The sequence below is a fragment of the Giraffa tippelskirchi genome, chromosome 2 (assembly GCF_054371585.1).
Source record: "Giraffa tippelskirchi isolate mGirTip1 chromosome 2, T2T-mGirTip1v1.2.pri, whole genome shotgun sequence".
Taxonomy (NCBI): Eukaryota; Metazoa; Chordata; class Mammalia; order Artiodactyla; family Giraffidae; genus Giraffa; species Giraffa tippelskirchi.
This window is the reverse complement of record NC_137276.1, coordinates 1,012,364-1,026,513: the sequence shown is the minus strand read 5'-3', so window position 1 is coordinate 1,026,513 and position 14,150 is coordinate 1,012,364. Positions and strand designations below refer to the sequence as shown.

General features: G+C 64.3%; 2 protein-coding genes across 4 annotated transcripts in view; one reads left to right on the top strand and one right to left on the bottom strand.

The window, feature by feature from the left end:
- INPP5A (inositol polyphosphate-5-phosphatase A) overlaps positions 1 to 14,150 on the top strand; it is a 158,784-nt gene that overhangs the window by 5,352 nt on the left and 139,282 nt on the right. The gene's annotated exons all lie outside the window — the stretch shown is intronic.
- On the bottom strand, positions 8,313 to 14,085 carry LOC145538469 (uncharacterized). The gene is made up of 2 exons (XM_081570524.1): positions 10,058 to 14,085; positions 8,313 to 9,246 (listed from the first exon to the last, which is right to left on the bottom strand). The coding sequence occupies exons 1-2, from the start codon at positions 11,009 to 11,011 to the stop codon at positions 9,199 to 9,201; spliced, it is 1,002 nt and encodes a 333-aa protein (XP_081426650.1). The 5' UTR covers positions 11,012 to 14,085; the 3' UTR covers positions 8,313 to 9,198.

Genomic DNA, 14,150 nt, shown 5'->3' with positions numbered 1-14,150 from the left:
TCTCAGCTGCTTTGCGTGTTTTGAACCCAGTGGTGTGAGCCCTGCGGGGCAGCCGGGTGGACAGCCCTGAAGGACGGGGGTCCTGGGGCGCGTTCACGCCCACTGCCTCTCAGGCCGGCGCCTCCGCGCGGTCAGGCTCTGGGCCTGCGTCGTGTGCTCCGTGGGCTCGTGGACCGAGCCTTCCGGGGGAGGAGGGGCTGACGCTACTGACAGGGTGGTCTCTGGTGGGCGTTTGCCTCTGAGAAGGGAGCCCCCGCTGGGGGTGATTCTATGATGTGTCAGGTCTGATTCGGAAGTTACAGAACTCGGACCAGGTCTGCCTCCCAGGAGACGGCCCTCCTTTATGGAGCCCGCCGTCTGACCCAAGGGTAGGGATGAGGAAGCGGGGAGGCTGCCTGGAGGAGGGGGTGAGGCTTGCTGAGGAGCTAGGGCAGGATGGCTCCTTCAGTGTGGACACCCAGTGCCTGCCCTGGTGGGCAGGAGGCGGGAAGCGGGGCGGTGGCATCTGCTGGGGGGTGGGCCCGGTTCGGGAATGGGGTCCGGTGAGGGGCGGTCAGCACGGGGCCGGGAGGCTCGTCCGAAAGGCAGCGGCGGGTCTGAGGGGCATCTGTGTCTCCTGGGCCACGGCCCTGCTCGCTCCGTGTCTGCGGGGCAGGGGCCCCTTCCCACGTGAGTGAGTTTCAGGGGGGCGGTTGTGGCCTGGGGAGGGGCAGGCAGAAGGGGCGAGACTGTGGCACATCCCCGGTGGACATGGAGGCGGCTGCCTCAGTTAATTGGGGTGCGTGGCGCTCCGCTGATGAGCCAGAGGGGTGACTAGACGTGAGCTCTTGTGCCGGCTCGGTGGGCGATGCACCCCCAGAAAGGCTCTGAGCTGCGGGCCGGCCCCCCCTGGGGGACACGGGCTCTGAGCTCACGGGACGGCCCCCCCCCCCGGGGACATGGGCTCTGAGCTCACGGGACGGCCCCCCCGGGGACACGGGCTCTGAGCTCACGGGACGTCCCCCCCGGGGACACGGGCTCTGAGCTCACGGGACGTCCCCCCCGGGGACACGGGCTCTGAGCTCACGGGACGGCCCCTCCGGGGACACGGGCTCTGGGCTGCGGGACGGCCCCCCCCAGGGGACACTGCGGGGCTCGCCCTCGGTGATGTGTGCTAGTGAAGGGCAGCTCCTCGGTGTGGCTGAGACGTGGGGTCAGCGCAGGGCTGCCACTGAGGGGTCACTGGTGCTCTCCCCGTGCGGTGGTTTCTGTAACTCCAGGGTTGGGAGGCAGGGGTTGCCTGCGTGTTCCTGAGCCTGTGAGAACACCCTTCCTTTGCCCGTCTGGGTGAGGCTGGGCACACGTGGGCCTCTGTTTGGGGAGCACCTGCAGTTCCTGGGGTCTCCCAGACCCTCATCAGTCGTGGTCCCTGCACCCGCGTAGTTATGGTGATGAGACCTGTTTCCTAAAATGGAAACCGTGAGTTCAGCAGGTTTGTTTGGGAGATGGACGTGGCGCTGGGGCTGGGTGTCCCCTTGGGTCACCGCGTGTGCGGGAATGGGGGATGGCATGGGGCTCAGGCTCCACCGTGGGAGGAGGCGCGCGGGCTGGGCAACGAGGGCCGCAGGGTGTGGGGGCGCCTGCACCCGACCCGGGACACCGCCTGCTCAGTGCCAGACCCCGAGCATCTGGAGCAGGTCGGGGTGGGCGGCCTTGTGCGGCGAGGAGTCCTGACTGTCCCCGCGCAGGGCGAGGGGGTCCTGACCGTCAGGGAAGCACTCGGTGCCGCCCAGGCTCACGGAACTTTGCTTTTCCCTCGAGTGAGAAGCCCAGCCCGTCTTGCGAGCATGGCCAGGGGTCAGTGTGGGTCCTCGTGACCCTGGGCTGTTCTCCGTCTTCTCTGCCCCTCGCTCTGACGAGAGCCTTGGGCCCCGCTTCAGGAGCCAATGAGGACCCTGGGCTGCAGGCTGTGCCCCCTTCCCCTCTGGGTCTGAGCTGATTGCCCTGGTTCGAGGGCAGCGTCCCTGAGCTCCGGCCCCGTCTGAACCGCCCAGGACGCCTTTCAGGGTTTCCGGGCCCCGCAGAGCCCAGGCCGCGTGCTGACCAGGTCCCCACGTCCTTGGGGTCTGCCTGGCCTGCGCGCATGGGAACTGGTGTCGGGGGTTGCCTCCTGGGGTTGGGGTCCCTACGCCCCCGTAGTAGACCCAGCCCTGTTTCGGGGCGGCCCTCAGGCTCCCCTCCTTTCTGCCCCGCCTCTCGGGGCCCCTGAAGGAGGAGCAGTTATTCTAGAAGGCCCAGCGGGCCTGGGGCTCCACCTTCAGTGCCCCGCGGGGCTCTGTGGGGCCTACGGGACGTGGGACAGCCGCCTCTCTGCCCGGGTGAAGGACTGTGTTCAGCCTCCTGGCCGATTGCGCCCCAGGGAGGGAGGAGGGTCAGTGGTGCTTTGGCCTCTGGGAGTCGTGGGGGACGGGTGCCCTGGCGGGCGTGGAGCCCTGGCGCTGGCCGGCCTGTCCCGCCCATCCCCACGAGGCTTCGGAGGACCGCAGCCTCGTCCTCGCCCGTGTCCCGGGCTGGGGTGCTCAGGCTTCCTGGCGGGTCCCTCACTGCAGGTGTGGCCAGCAGGACAGCCCAGCCACGCTCACGTGCTCCTTCCCAGGGGTCCCGACGTGTGACCCCGGCCCACGCCCCCACGAGCACCTGCACTAACCTCCCCTCCCCCGCGGGACGCACACTCCCGTCTCCGTGCTTTGGTGTCAGCAGCTCTTTTCCCAGGAGCCCCTGCCCTGGGTGGCAGAGCGTATCCCCTCCCGGCACGGGCCATGGTGCCCAGCTCTGTGCCGCCCCCCCATTGATTACCAGCTCTGGGCTTTTGTCGTGTTTCCGGGTGATCGGGCCTGCTGGCCTCCGCCCCCCCATTGATTACCAGCTCTGGGCTTTTGTCGTGTTTCAGGGTGATCGGACGTGCTGGCCTCTGACCAGCGGTGCAGGGCCGGGATTTGGGGTCCCGCCCTGATGGCCGTGGAACTGGACTTGCTGCCAGCCCACTGGCCAGCGGACCCCGTCAGAGCTGGGCGGGGGCTGAGTTGGGGAAGGCACGTGCCCGTCTGCCTGGCACCTTGTGGGCACCAGGGCCCAGTGTCAGAGCTGTCCTTGTTGGTCTGTGGATAGGTGTGGCCATCTGGGGAGGCAGGACTCACATCTCCCGCGGCTCATCCTGCGAGAGTGGAGCCCTTGGTCTGAGAACGAACCTTTGCCGCTGCGCAGCTGTGCCCACGGTCCAGCCTGAAGCCCTGTGCTCCTGGCCGTCTGTGGGGCTCAGCCCCCAGCTGCTCACCCCCTGCTCACCGTGGTCCCACGGCTCGGGCCGTCCGGTGCCCTCCTGCTGCCGAGCGCCACTCTGCTGGGTGGATGGACCAGCCGGTGGACCCTGGGCTGTGCCCGGTTGGGGCTGCGGTGCTGGGCGGGGCCTGGAGAGCCAGGCTGGTCGCGAGGAGGGTGAACGTGTCCTCTCTCCGGGCACCACCCACCTGGGCTCAGAGCGGCGGTCCGCGTCACACCTCCGGCCGCTGCGCGCCGGGCCGCACGTGTTGCCGTCCGTCTGCTGGGGGGTGTGCGGCGGAATCTTCGTGGTTGTCCTGTGCATTTTCTGGCCTCTGCTTCTGAACAGCAGGCGTCCCACGCGGGTGGACAGTTTGCCGTGTTTCACTGGTGGTTTTTGGCGAACTGTTGACTGTGTGGACGGCAGTGGCTCCTCAGGGGTCGCCCTTCTCACTCCCTGGTGGGGGGCAGAGGGAGCCGGAATCCCTCACGAGAGGCCTGCTTTGCCCGGACAGAAGTGGGTTACGACTGGGACGCCCCTCTGAGCACTGTCCTGTAGGGGCGCGGGGCCACCGTCTGGGGCTCTGCCATGGCCTGGGGTGCACAGACAGCGCCCCTCCCTGCTGGGGGCGGGCTGCTCAGTCTGTGCGAGGGGAGGGCTTGGGCGGGCCCCCTCCTGCTGCCCCCGATGCGGGGCGCGCCTCCCTAGGTTAGGGGCTGACCTCCACGCCTGACCCGCTGCCTTCTGTCCTGGAGAAGGGGCTGTGAGCCCAGCGCGGCCTCGGGCCAGCTCCAACAGGCCTGTGGGTGCCTCGCCTGCCCCCCGGGGCTCAGGGTCCCTGGGAAGCTGCCCCAGGGCCAGCCCCGCGGGCGTGTCGCCTCCCGCAGGCAGTGCCGGCTGGGCTCGAGGCCCTGGAAGGCGGTGTCGCGCAGGGCAGCAGGGTGCGGTCAGGTGCCCGTGTTTGCGGCCACTTCGTGCTGGAAGAACAAGAGGCGGCCCTGTGGCCTGTGCCTCCTTAAGGGAGAGTGTCTGCCTCTGGTCCCCGTGTGGGTGGCAGAGGCTCCGAGAGGCCTGCCCGCAGCCCAGCCTGGCCTCTTGCCGCCTGTGTCCCACCCGGTGGGGCTCTGCGGGGGGCTGTAGGGTGCGGCGGTCCCTGCTCGGGCCTGCGTCCCTGGGGAGGGGGCCTGCACTCAGGACCCTGCGGTCCTCCCGGAGGGGCTGCTCTGGGGTCCACCTGGGCTGGGCCAGAGGCCTGAGACCCCTGTGACCCCGGGCGTGGGGGGCAACCCCATCAGCGCTGCGGACACCCTCGCAGGCTCCTCCTGCAGTGTCCGTGGGGCCCCTGCCCTGGGAGGCCGCCACGAAGGGCCGGGGGAGGCCCACCCATCCCGGTTTGCCTGCTGGCATCCCGGGCGGTCTCCCCTGCTGCGTCTCTTCTGCCCAGGGCTTCGCTGGGGCGCCTTGGGGGGTGCGCACCGGGTCCAGCGCAGGGCTGTCTGCCCCACGCCGCAGGGCGGAACGGGCCCTGTGGTGGCTGTGCTGTAATTCGCGGTGATGCGGGCTTTCCTTTCAGTTGGATTCACTCTGTTAAGAATGGTGTCTGTCCCAGTAACCAGCACATTTGTGGGGACAGCTGTTTTGCTTTTGTTTTCTCCTCCATCGCTGTCACGGTTTGCAGATCTGTTGTAACTTCCTGTTTCTGCTGAGGCGCGGTTGCTTCCCTCCCGGCCGCTCGGCCCAGGCAGGGGGCGGCAGGCCGGCAGGGACGGGGTTGTGGTCATCAGCGCAGCTGACGGGGCGGGGGCGCGGATGCGGGGCGGTCTCAGCAGAGCAGGTGGCAGCTCGCCTCAGTTGCCGAGCAGCAGCCTTGCACGCGTGGCCCCGGGGACACAGGGGCTGCTGGGGGCACGGGGCGGGGGTTCAGGTGGCCCGTGGCTCTGGGGCCCGGGGTTCTGCCCTGTCCTCGGGGCCAACGCAGGTACGCGGTGACACCCGCACCACAGAGGCTCATGTTTGAGGGCGGTTAGCGCAGCTGCCCACCCGGGGGAGCCCACTGGGTGCCCTGCAGGTGGGCCCCTCCTCCAGGGCCTGAGCCTGGAGGCGGTGCCCCCCACGCCTGCCCCTCCCATCCTGGGCTGAGCGGGGAGGGGTCTGTGGCCCAGGGAGAGGCCGGGCAGGTGGGGCCCCAGGGGGCGGAGTCTGGGAGGGGTGTTCTGGAAGTGGGAGGAGTATTTGGAGGAGAGGTTGCTGGGGGTCCCGAGGCTCAGGGTCTAGGAGGCTCTAGGAGCCTGCAGGTCCGACTGCACGCAGCCTGCTGGGCTGGCGCGTCCCCCGGGCATCGCCCCCTGGGGCCGGTCTCCCGCCGCCCCTTGCTTACAGGGCAGAGGGCATGCTGCCCCGGATCCCCGGCTCACAGCTTATGTGCGGTCCCAGGCCACCCTGGCTGCTGAGCGTAAGCCGAGGACCATCAGGGACCTCGGCAGCAACTTGCTCAGGCGACGTCCTGAGCATAGAGACCATGCAAGGCCTCCTGGGGCGGGACGCAGGGCTGGGTCCTGAAGGCTCTGGGACACGGGAGTCAACCAGAGAGCTCAGGCACGGTGGCCGCTGGGGCCATCGTGGGTGGGAGTGGTGCAGAAAGCTGGGAGCCGGGCCTCCTGGGGAGGCCACATGGGCAGTGTGGGCGGCGGGTGGTGTGGCTGGCGTGGCCTGGCCTGGCCCGCGTGGGCAGTGAGCTGGAAGCTGGCGCTGCAGGACAGGTCTGTGCACCCGATCGTGCCGGAGCCCAGTCCTGGGCCCCGGGCCCTGCAGGGGACGCGCGGGGGCCAGGCCTCCATGTGGACAGTCGGCTCCCTCCTCCAGGGAGCTGCCTGTGGCCCGTCTGCCTGGGTAACAACTGATAAGAGTTGGTGAGGAAGGGGAAGACGCGCAGACTCAGGGCCAGGAGGGCGAGCGCTCTGACCCCTCGGGGGTGCTGCTGGAGACCGCTGGCCCCTGGAGGTCCCCCAGGTGCAGGGGGTGCCCTCGAGGAGGGGTCCCTCCAGAGGGGTGCCCGAGGAGCCCAGGGTGGCAAAGCAGAAGCACCCACGTGTGGCCTCTCCACTCAGAAAGTTGAGAATTCATCCTAGTTTCCAGGAGGAAATTGATGTCTGTTCACTGTGATGACCCTGAGAGTTTGTTTTTCACGAGGACAGTCACATGGCAAGCCCCGGAGGCCCCCGAAGCGCCTCCTCTGCTTTCTGCAGGGCACTGCCTTTGAGCCACCAGCCCAGACAGACTCCGGGGAGACTTCAGTGTTTTTGGCAGCTGCTTCATCACAGCCCTGTGCTGTGGACGCAAAACAAGGTTCTGACAATTAGTAGGAGAATGGAGCCCTTATGCTGGGCGGAGCCCGCCCAGTGGGGCCGCGGACCTGGGCCCCTGTGCTGGGTCTGCTTCTCTGGAATGGGGTGGGCGGGGGGCAGTGCCCCGTCCAGCCTGGCCGCGTGTCTGTCCGTGTGTCCTGGCGAGCGGAGCTTGGGCGGAGGCACCTCCAGGCCAGTCCTGCCTTGTTGCGGACGGGCTGCTGAGTCCCTGGGCCTGGACTTGAACTTCTCGACTGTTGGGAGGCGGAGCGGGCCCGGGACGGCATGTCCCTGCAGCCTGGTGCCCTCTGTTGGCAGACGACTGGGCACTCGCAGGCTCCTTCCAAGGTCCAAACCACTCCCCCCAGGGCCCTGGCCGAGGCTCTGCCTGTCTGTGCGGTGTCCCCATGCCCACAGCTGTGTGACCTCGCGGGGAGCAGGCACTCAGCATCTCCTTGCTGCCCCTTCAGCCCCAGCCTGGCGCCCTCGGGCCCCCGAGTGGCCTCTGCTCCTCTCGGGGTCCCTGATAAGGACCTGATGAGGTGCTGCTGAGCCCGAGCAGGTGGTGGGGTCCGTCCTGGCTCCAGGGAAAACCTGCTCAGCACGCCTGGGGCGCTGCGCTCTGGCCTCGGTGCTCGCTGCCGGGCGGACGGCGTGGCGGCTCCCTCCCGCGTGGCCCCTTAGGCCTGGACCCCCGTCCGGTCTCGCCCCCCGGCTGCGGCCCACGTGTTACAAAGGTTCCCACAGTGGAGGGCCTGTTGTTCCGCCGGGAGGTCTGCGCTGGCTGCGTTCGTTTGTTGTTACTATCATCTGTGGAGGAGGACATGGCCACCCACTCGTGTTCCTGCCTGGAGAATCCCATGGACAGAGGGCCGGACGGGCTACAGTCCATGGGGTCGCACAGAGTCGGACACGACTCTAACACGCACGCACACATTATCACCTGAACGTTGAGACAGACTTCAGACCCCATGAGCTTCGGTCTTCCCGAGCCTACTGTTCAGCGTTTTCACGGATTCTCCAGGCTGCCCCGCCCTCGGGTGTTTCACTCCCCGGGAGACATGCGGCGCCTTCGGCCGTCACTCCCCGCCACCCCGGCCTCCACTGGTCCGCCCCGTGTCTGTGGATCGGCCTGGTCTGCACGCTTCCTGCACGTGGCATCAGACACCTGATCTGACTCCTCTTTCTTATCCTGTGGTCAGGGCTCATCCACGTCGTGCATGTATCAGAACCTGCCCTGTTCACGACTGAGCTCCGCCTCCTAGAAGCACAGACCACACTCCATCCGTCCAGCAGTTGATGGATGTTTGGCTTTTATGAATCGTGTGGCTGTGAACATTTGTGTTTAAGTTTTTGTATGAACATGTTTTAGATTCCCTTGGGTATGTATATAGGCGTGCAATTGCTGAGTCATAGGATAGCTGTGTATAACTTCTTGAGGAACTGCCAGATTGTTTCCCGAGGCGTCTGCACCATTTTGAATTCCCACCAGCAACGCTCAAGGGTTCCGGTTTTTCCACGTCCAGAAACAACACTTGTTATTGTTCGTGTGTTTGCGTGTAGCCACCCTGTGTGCAGCGGCATTGACCTGCGTCTCCCTGACAGCTGAGGACCCTGGACGTCCCCTCCCCCTGCCACGTGCTTATTGGATATTTGTTTAATTGTTTACCTACTTTGGAAAAGCGTTTATTTAAATCCTTTGCCCGCTTAAAATTTCTTTTTAACTGTTGGGTTTTTGTTTACACGCCCTGGATGCAGAGTCTGATCATACGTGTGATTTGCAGACATTTTCTCTCATTCTTTGTGGCTTCTTTTCACACTGTTGATACTGTCTTTTTGAAGCACTAGCATTCCAAACATTGATAAAGTCCAGTTTGTTTTTCTTTGGTTGTGCTTCAGATGTCACATCTAAGAAGCCGTTGCCAACCCCTCTCCACTGCCGGGGGGGAAAGTGAACTGGTCCAGCCCCTGTGGGGACACTAAGGAGGTTCCTTATAAATGAGAAACAGAGCCACCTAGGACCCTGCAGGCCGCTCCCGGGCACGGACCTGGGGAGACAAGCGCAGATCCGAGCAGAGGCGCCCTGATGTCATTCATCACAGTGGGGCTCGCGGCAGCCAAGACACGAAGGCAGCCTGCACGCTGCAGACAGATGAGTGGACAGGAAGACGCGGCACAGTGTGCATGGAATACTACTCAGCCATAAAAAAAGAATGGACTAACTTTGTTTGCAGCAGCATGGATGGACCTAGAGAGTAACCTGCTGAGTGAAATAAGTCAGAGAAAAACAAATCCATATGTTACTTATATGTGGGATCTAAAGCATGGTGCAAAGGAACCTGTCTGTGAAACAGAAATAGACTCACAGACACAGAAAACAAAGTCACGGGTTACAAAGGGGCGGGGGGGCGGTGACGTGGGGATTTGGGATTGACAGGTACACACTGCGGAGTACAAGGCTTCCCAGCAGCTCAGCGTAAAGAGCCCGCCTGCAGGAGGCACAGGAGACGCGGGGTCGGTCCCCGGGTCGGGAAGATGCCCTGGAGCGGGGCTCGGCTACCCACTCCAGTCTTCTGGCCTGGAGAATCCCATGGACAGAGGGGCCTGGCGGAATACAGTCCGTGGGGTTGCACAGAGTCAAACACGACTGAAGTGGCTAAGTGTGCACTACTGAATATACAAATAGATAGAACAACAAGGTCCGCTGTATAGCAGAGTGGACTATATTCAATATTTTATTATAACCCGCAATGGAAAAGAACCTGCAAGAGAATGTGTATACACATACATACAAGTATGTATGCACACACACACACACACACACAGGCTTCCCTGGTGGCTCAAATGGTAAAGAAAGTGAAAGTGTGAAAGTGAAAATCGCTCAGTCGTGTCTGACTCTCTCTTTGTGACCCCATGGTCTATACAGCCTGTGGAATTCTCAGGGCCAGAATACTGGAGTGGGTAGCCTTTGCCTTCTACAGGGAATCTTCCCAACCCAGGGATCGAACCCGGGTCTCCCACATTGCAGGGAGATTCTTTACCAGCTGAGCCACAAGGGAAGCCCAGATAGTAAAGAATCTGCTTGCAATACAGGAGGCCCCCAGGTTCAATCCCTGGGTCTGGAGGATCCCCTGCAGAAGGCAAAGGTTACCCACTCCAGTGTTCTTGCCTGGAGAATCCCATGGACAGAGGAGCCTGATGGGCCTCAGTCTGTGGGGTCGCACAGAGTCGGACGTGACTAACCACACACAGCGTGCAGTTCCTAGCTTCATCCTGACTTAGATTGTGTACCTGGTGTAAGGCGGGGCGGCTCCCTCATTCTTGGGCGTGTACATGTCTAGGTACCCCAGCACCGTTTGTTGGAAAGATTGTTCTCCCCGTTGAACCGCCTTGTTGGGCCAATGTAATTACCCACCTGAATTGACCGTAGACGTATCGACTTTCCTGGCCTCTCCCTTCTGTTTTCTTCATCTCTTGTCTGCCCATGTGCCAGGACCGGAGGGTCTTGGTAACTGCAGCTCATAGCGAGTTTTGAAATAGGAGGTGTGTGTCCTCCAGCTTCTTCTTTTTCCAGTTTCTTATGTCTGTCCTGGGGCTCTGCCTTTCCACGTGAATTCTGGGCTTCGCTCGTCACCGTCAGCTGGCATGTTGATGGTGGCTGCTGGTAGCTGGTGGCTCTGACTTCGGGCCCTCTTCCTGCATGAAGAGCTCCAGGTGGTTTTCCTCTGCGCCCAGCCCCGGGCAGGTGGCCCTCACTGCAGTTTGCTGGCTGTGCCTGCTGCTTGAATGAACGCAGAGCAGGTGCGAGTCCGCTCCCCGCCAGGGCCCCCTGCACAGTCTGGCGTCCCGGGCCGCACGTTGACAGCTCCGAGCCCCTGAGGGTCGTCACGGACGTCACGGGCTCCCTTCTTGGTGGGCTCCCTCTGACACAGGCAGGCACAGTGTGTCTAGGGTCATCCGAGTCAACCCCAGGGGACTCTATCCAGCCTCTTGGTGGCTCGAGGAGATCTCCTGCCTGGAGGAGCCCACGCGGTTGGCTCTGGGGGCTGCCCCTGCGGCCAGCCGTGGTCCCCCGCGAGTGTGGACACTCTCCACCTCGGGCGGTTTCCTGGAGCCCGTCAGGACCAGAGGTGGCCTCGAGCCCCGCTGTCATTTCCCCGCGTCCCAGGAGGGAAGCGGCTTCTCGCAGCCAGGCGGGTCTGGCATCGTCAGTGTGAGCGGGGGGTTGACGTGAGCCCTCAGGAAACAGCTTCCTGTGGGACGCACCGACCCCGCGTCCCCCCTCTTCCACTCTCCCTGAGGCTGTTGGCGGCCCCTTGCTGCCACTCAGCCACCTCACAGTTGCCAGGAGCCCTGAAGCACCCAGCATGGAGTCGCTCTGGGGGGACCCGGGGGAGTCTGAGCTCTGGGGTCACTGGGGTGCCGGGCTGGCTCTCGCCGACCACGCTCCAGACCCTGCCTGGGCGGGAAGAGGCCTGCCTTGGCCTGAGTGGTCAGCCTGGTGTCCACAGCCAGTGCTTGGGGTCCTTAGGGGTCCTCGGAGACTCTTCCATCCGCGCAGAGACCGAGCGCTATCCTGGGCTCTGTCTGAGGCGAGCGCTGGGCCCTCCTGGGGGTGGAGGCAGCTCTAGAGGTGGCATGGCCTCGCTGACCCCGGTCTGAGCCCCACCGTCGGTGGCAGGAGACCACGACCGGGCTACCCGCCGTCAGCACCGGCCTCCGGCACCGGAGGCAGAGCTGGTCTTGCTCATCTGAGCGGAAAGGGAAGTTTAACAAGCAGGCGGCTCCTCTGGGCTGAGTCCACCCTCACGCTGCTGTGGGGCAGAAGGCGGGGTGGCGGGCCTGCCCGGGGGCCTGGAGCAGGGGGTCCTCCAGCCCCGTCGAGGTGGGTGCGGGCCGGCCTTCTCTGCTCAGCGCTGGGCTTAGCCGTTTGGGTGGGGCCCCGGGAGCCGTGGGGGCCCTGCCTGGCTGGGGTAGTCACCCTGAGGCTGTGTGACCCCTGCCGGGCACGCCGGTTCACACGCCCTGTGTGAAATTCTGGTCACTATGAACAACAATACTTTGGCTTAAAATATTCTTTTCCAGCAGCTTGTCATTAGCAGCCTAAAAACAGACGTTTTAGTCTAAAACAGAAAAGGAAGAGCTATTAATAGAGTGAAGGGCAGGAAAGCCTGGCGCGCTGCAGCCCGTGGGGTCGCGGAGTCAGATGCGGCTTAGCGAGGGGACAACAGCGTCAGCAGAGGGAAGGCTGTTTGTGGCTCCTTGCTCACGGCAGTGCCTGAGCTGGCGACCATGGACAAGGGCAGGGCTGGGTGCTCGGGGCCGGGGCGGTCAGTGCCTGCAGGGCCCACACGTGGAGCTGCCTGCCTGTCTCTGCCACCCGAGCTGCTTGAAATCAGTCTGTGACGGGACACGGCGTGTTTGTGTCTGTTTTCCTGGAGATTTTTTTAAAATGGCCCTTGCTGAATGTTTATGGCTCTGAGATGGAGACCACGTGAGTGTGAATGTAGATTTAACACATCTGTATGTAGACAGGCGTTGTCGTAACATAAACTACCTTCCGTTTATTGCTCCTTCGCAAACACTGGTTTTTAGAAACATGTGAGCAGTGAGTGCTGTGGTCTCTGTTGACTTTAAGGAGGGTGTTGGCCACGCAGGGCCCCCTCCTGAGTCTGAACCGCCGGGAGGAGCTGCTAGCCAGGGCCTCGCGGACACCGTCCTGGGTTCAGACACGCCCGGGGACCGTGGCTGAGTGGCGGGGTCTTGGACGTTTGCCCAGGCTGCTGATCTGGAAGGAAGAGGGAGGCCCCCGTGCGGGTCAGGGTCTCCAGGCTCAGCGAGGCCCCGCAGGACTGGCCCTGTGCCTGGGCCCTCCCGAGACCACCGCAAACGCGGCCCCCAGCCCCGCGCCCCACACCTCTGGGCCCTCCTGTCCTCCAGCCCGAGACGCCTCCCCGCGTATCCGTGCTTCAGGCGGCCATCTCCGGCTTAGACGCCACGGGAGGGCCTCGGGCTCATCCCGCCGCGTGTGCTGGCCAGCCTGGCTGGTCCGCCGCCCATCCTTGAGGCAAAGGGCAGAGCCACCCCTGGTCAGAAGGGGATGAGGGTGGTGTCCCTGAGGAAGGGGGCCCTGTGGGGCTGTCCCAGCCACAGTGCCCTGGCTCCTCTGGGGCCCGCCAAGGCTGGCCCACTGCCGGCCGCCCGGGGCCTTTCTCAGCCACGAGGGCACCCAACTGCGGGCTGGCCCCGTGGGGCTGACACTGTGGTGCCCGTGTGAGTGCTGGGGAGGCCCTCAGGGCCTCACCCGGGTCTGCCGGGCTGTTCCCAAGCCCTTCATTCCCGGCAGCGCCGTCGTCGGCCGGGGGCCCGAGCCACCAGGGCCGTCCGAGGCTGTCAGTGTCCCCAACCCTGGTACCCACGGAGACAGAGCTGGGTGGCGGGGGCTCCCTGGCCCTGCCTGGACGTGGGGGCCTCTCGGTCCCCCGGCCATGATGATGGGGGCCTGTGTCCTTGTGGCCTCTGCGTGTTTTCACTCAGGACCTGCTTTGGCCGGAGGAGCAGGGAGGTGATGGTGGCTGTCGGGAGCCTGGGTGGGGCTAGGCAGCAGCCTGACATCGGTCAGTGTCCGGGCCGCGAAGCTGCCGGGCCCAGAGCGGGTCTCAGGGTCTCCTCACTGCCTCCCGGCCCTGGACCAGGCTTCCGGTTCTGGGGTTTCCACTGGGGGAGCGGCCTGGGACCCCCTGTGAGGCCTGAAGTCAGGCCCTCCCTGTGGGGGCGCCTCTGTCTTTCCTGGCAGATGAGGGCTCTCTGGTGCGGATGCTGGCTTCGTATTTAAGACAGAAATTAAACGGGCGCGTGTTCATGTTGCTGAGTTTTACAGGAAGGCTCGGGTTTCATGTATTAGTGAGAGTGTAACACGTGCACAGGCCGGGAAAGCGATGGAAGGCACCCGCGGTCCGAGAGGGTCGTCATCGCACACTGCGCGGCAAGAACTTTAAGATCAAAGGCACTCCTTTCTCAGCGCTGCTCCTGCAAAGCAAAGTGTGAGGGGGTGTCCCTCGAAAGAGGCCGCAGAGAAAGGAGCGGAAAGAGGAAGCAGGCGGGCTGGCTGTGTGGCATCACTGTGGCTGCTGCTCGGGCCTGACCCGTGGGCTTCATCCCTCCGTGTTTCGGGCATCAAGGACGTCCGTCCCCTCGAAGCTCGCCAGCCAGGGCCCCCAGCACAGGCTTGCAGACCCCGTCTCGAGAGCCGGCGGGCCGGCCGGGCACAGCGGCAGGACCCCCGCGGGCTCCTCTGCGTGCACCACGCCCCTTGAGCCGGCGCCCTGGAGCCCATGAGCCACAGCAGGAGAGGAGCCCCCACCCGCTGCAGCCAGAGAAAGCCCCCAGCAACAGAGACCCAGCGCAGCCAAATATAATGAATAAATAAATAAATAAATAAAATAAAAATGGGGACGTTAACAAAGTCAGCAGTGGATGGGCAGCGTGAAGAGGGTGTAGTGTGGTTT

Bases quoted from the DNA above. Each gene is read 5' to 3' on its own strand.
- LOC145538469 (XM_081570524.1), bottom strand. From the start codon at position 11,011: ATGCTGGGTGCTTCAGGGCTCCTGGCAACTGTGAGGTGGCTGAGTGGC. The intron at 9,247-10,057 runs GTGGGTAATTAC...GTATTCCGCCAG, and splicing joins TACGTCTACGGTCAATTCAG to GCCCCTCTGTCCATGGGATT.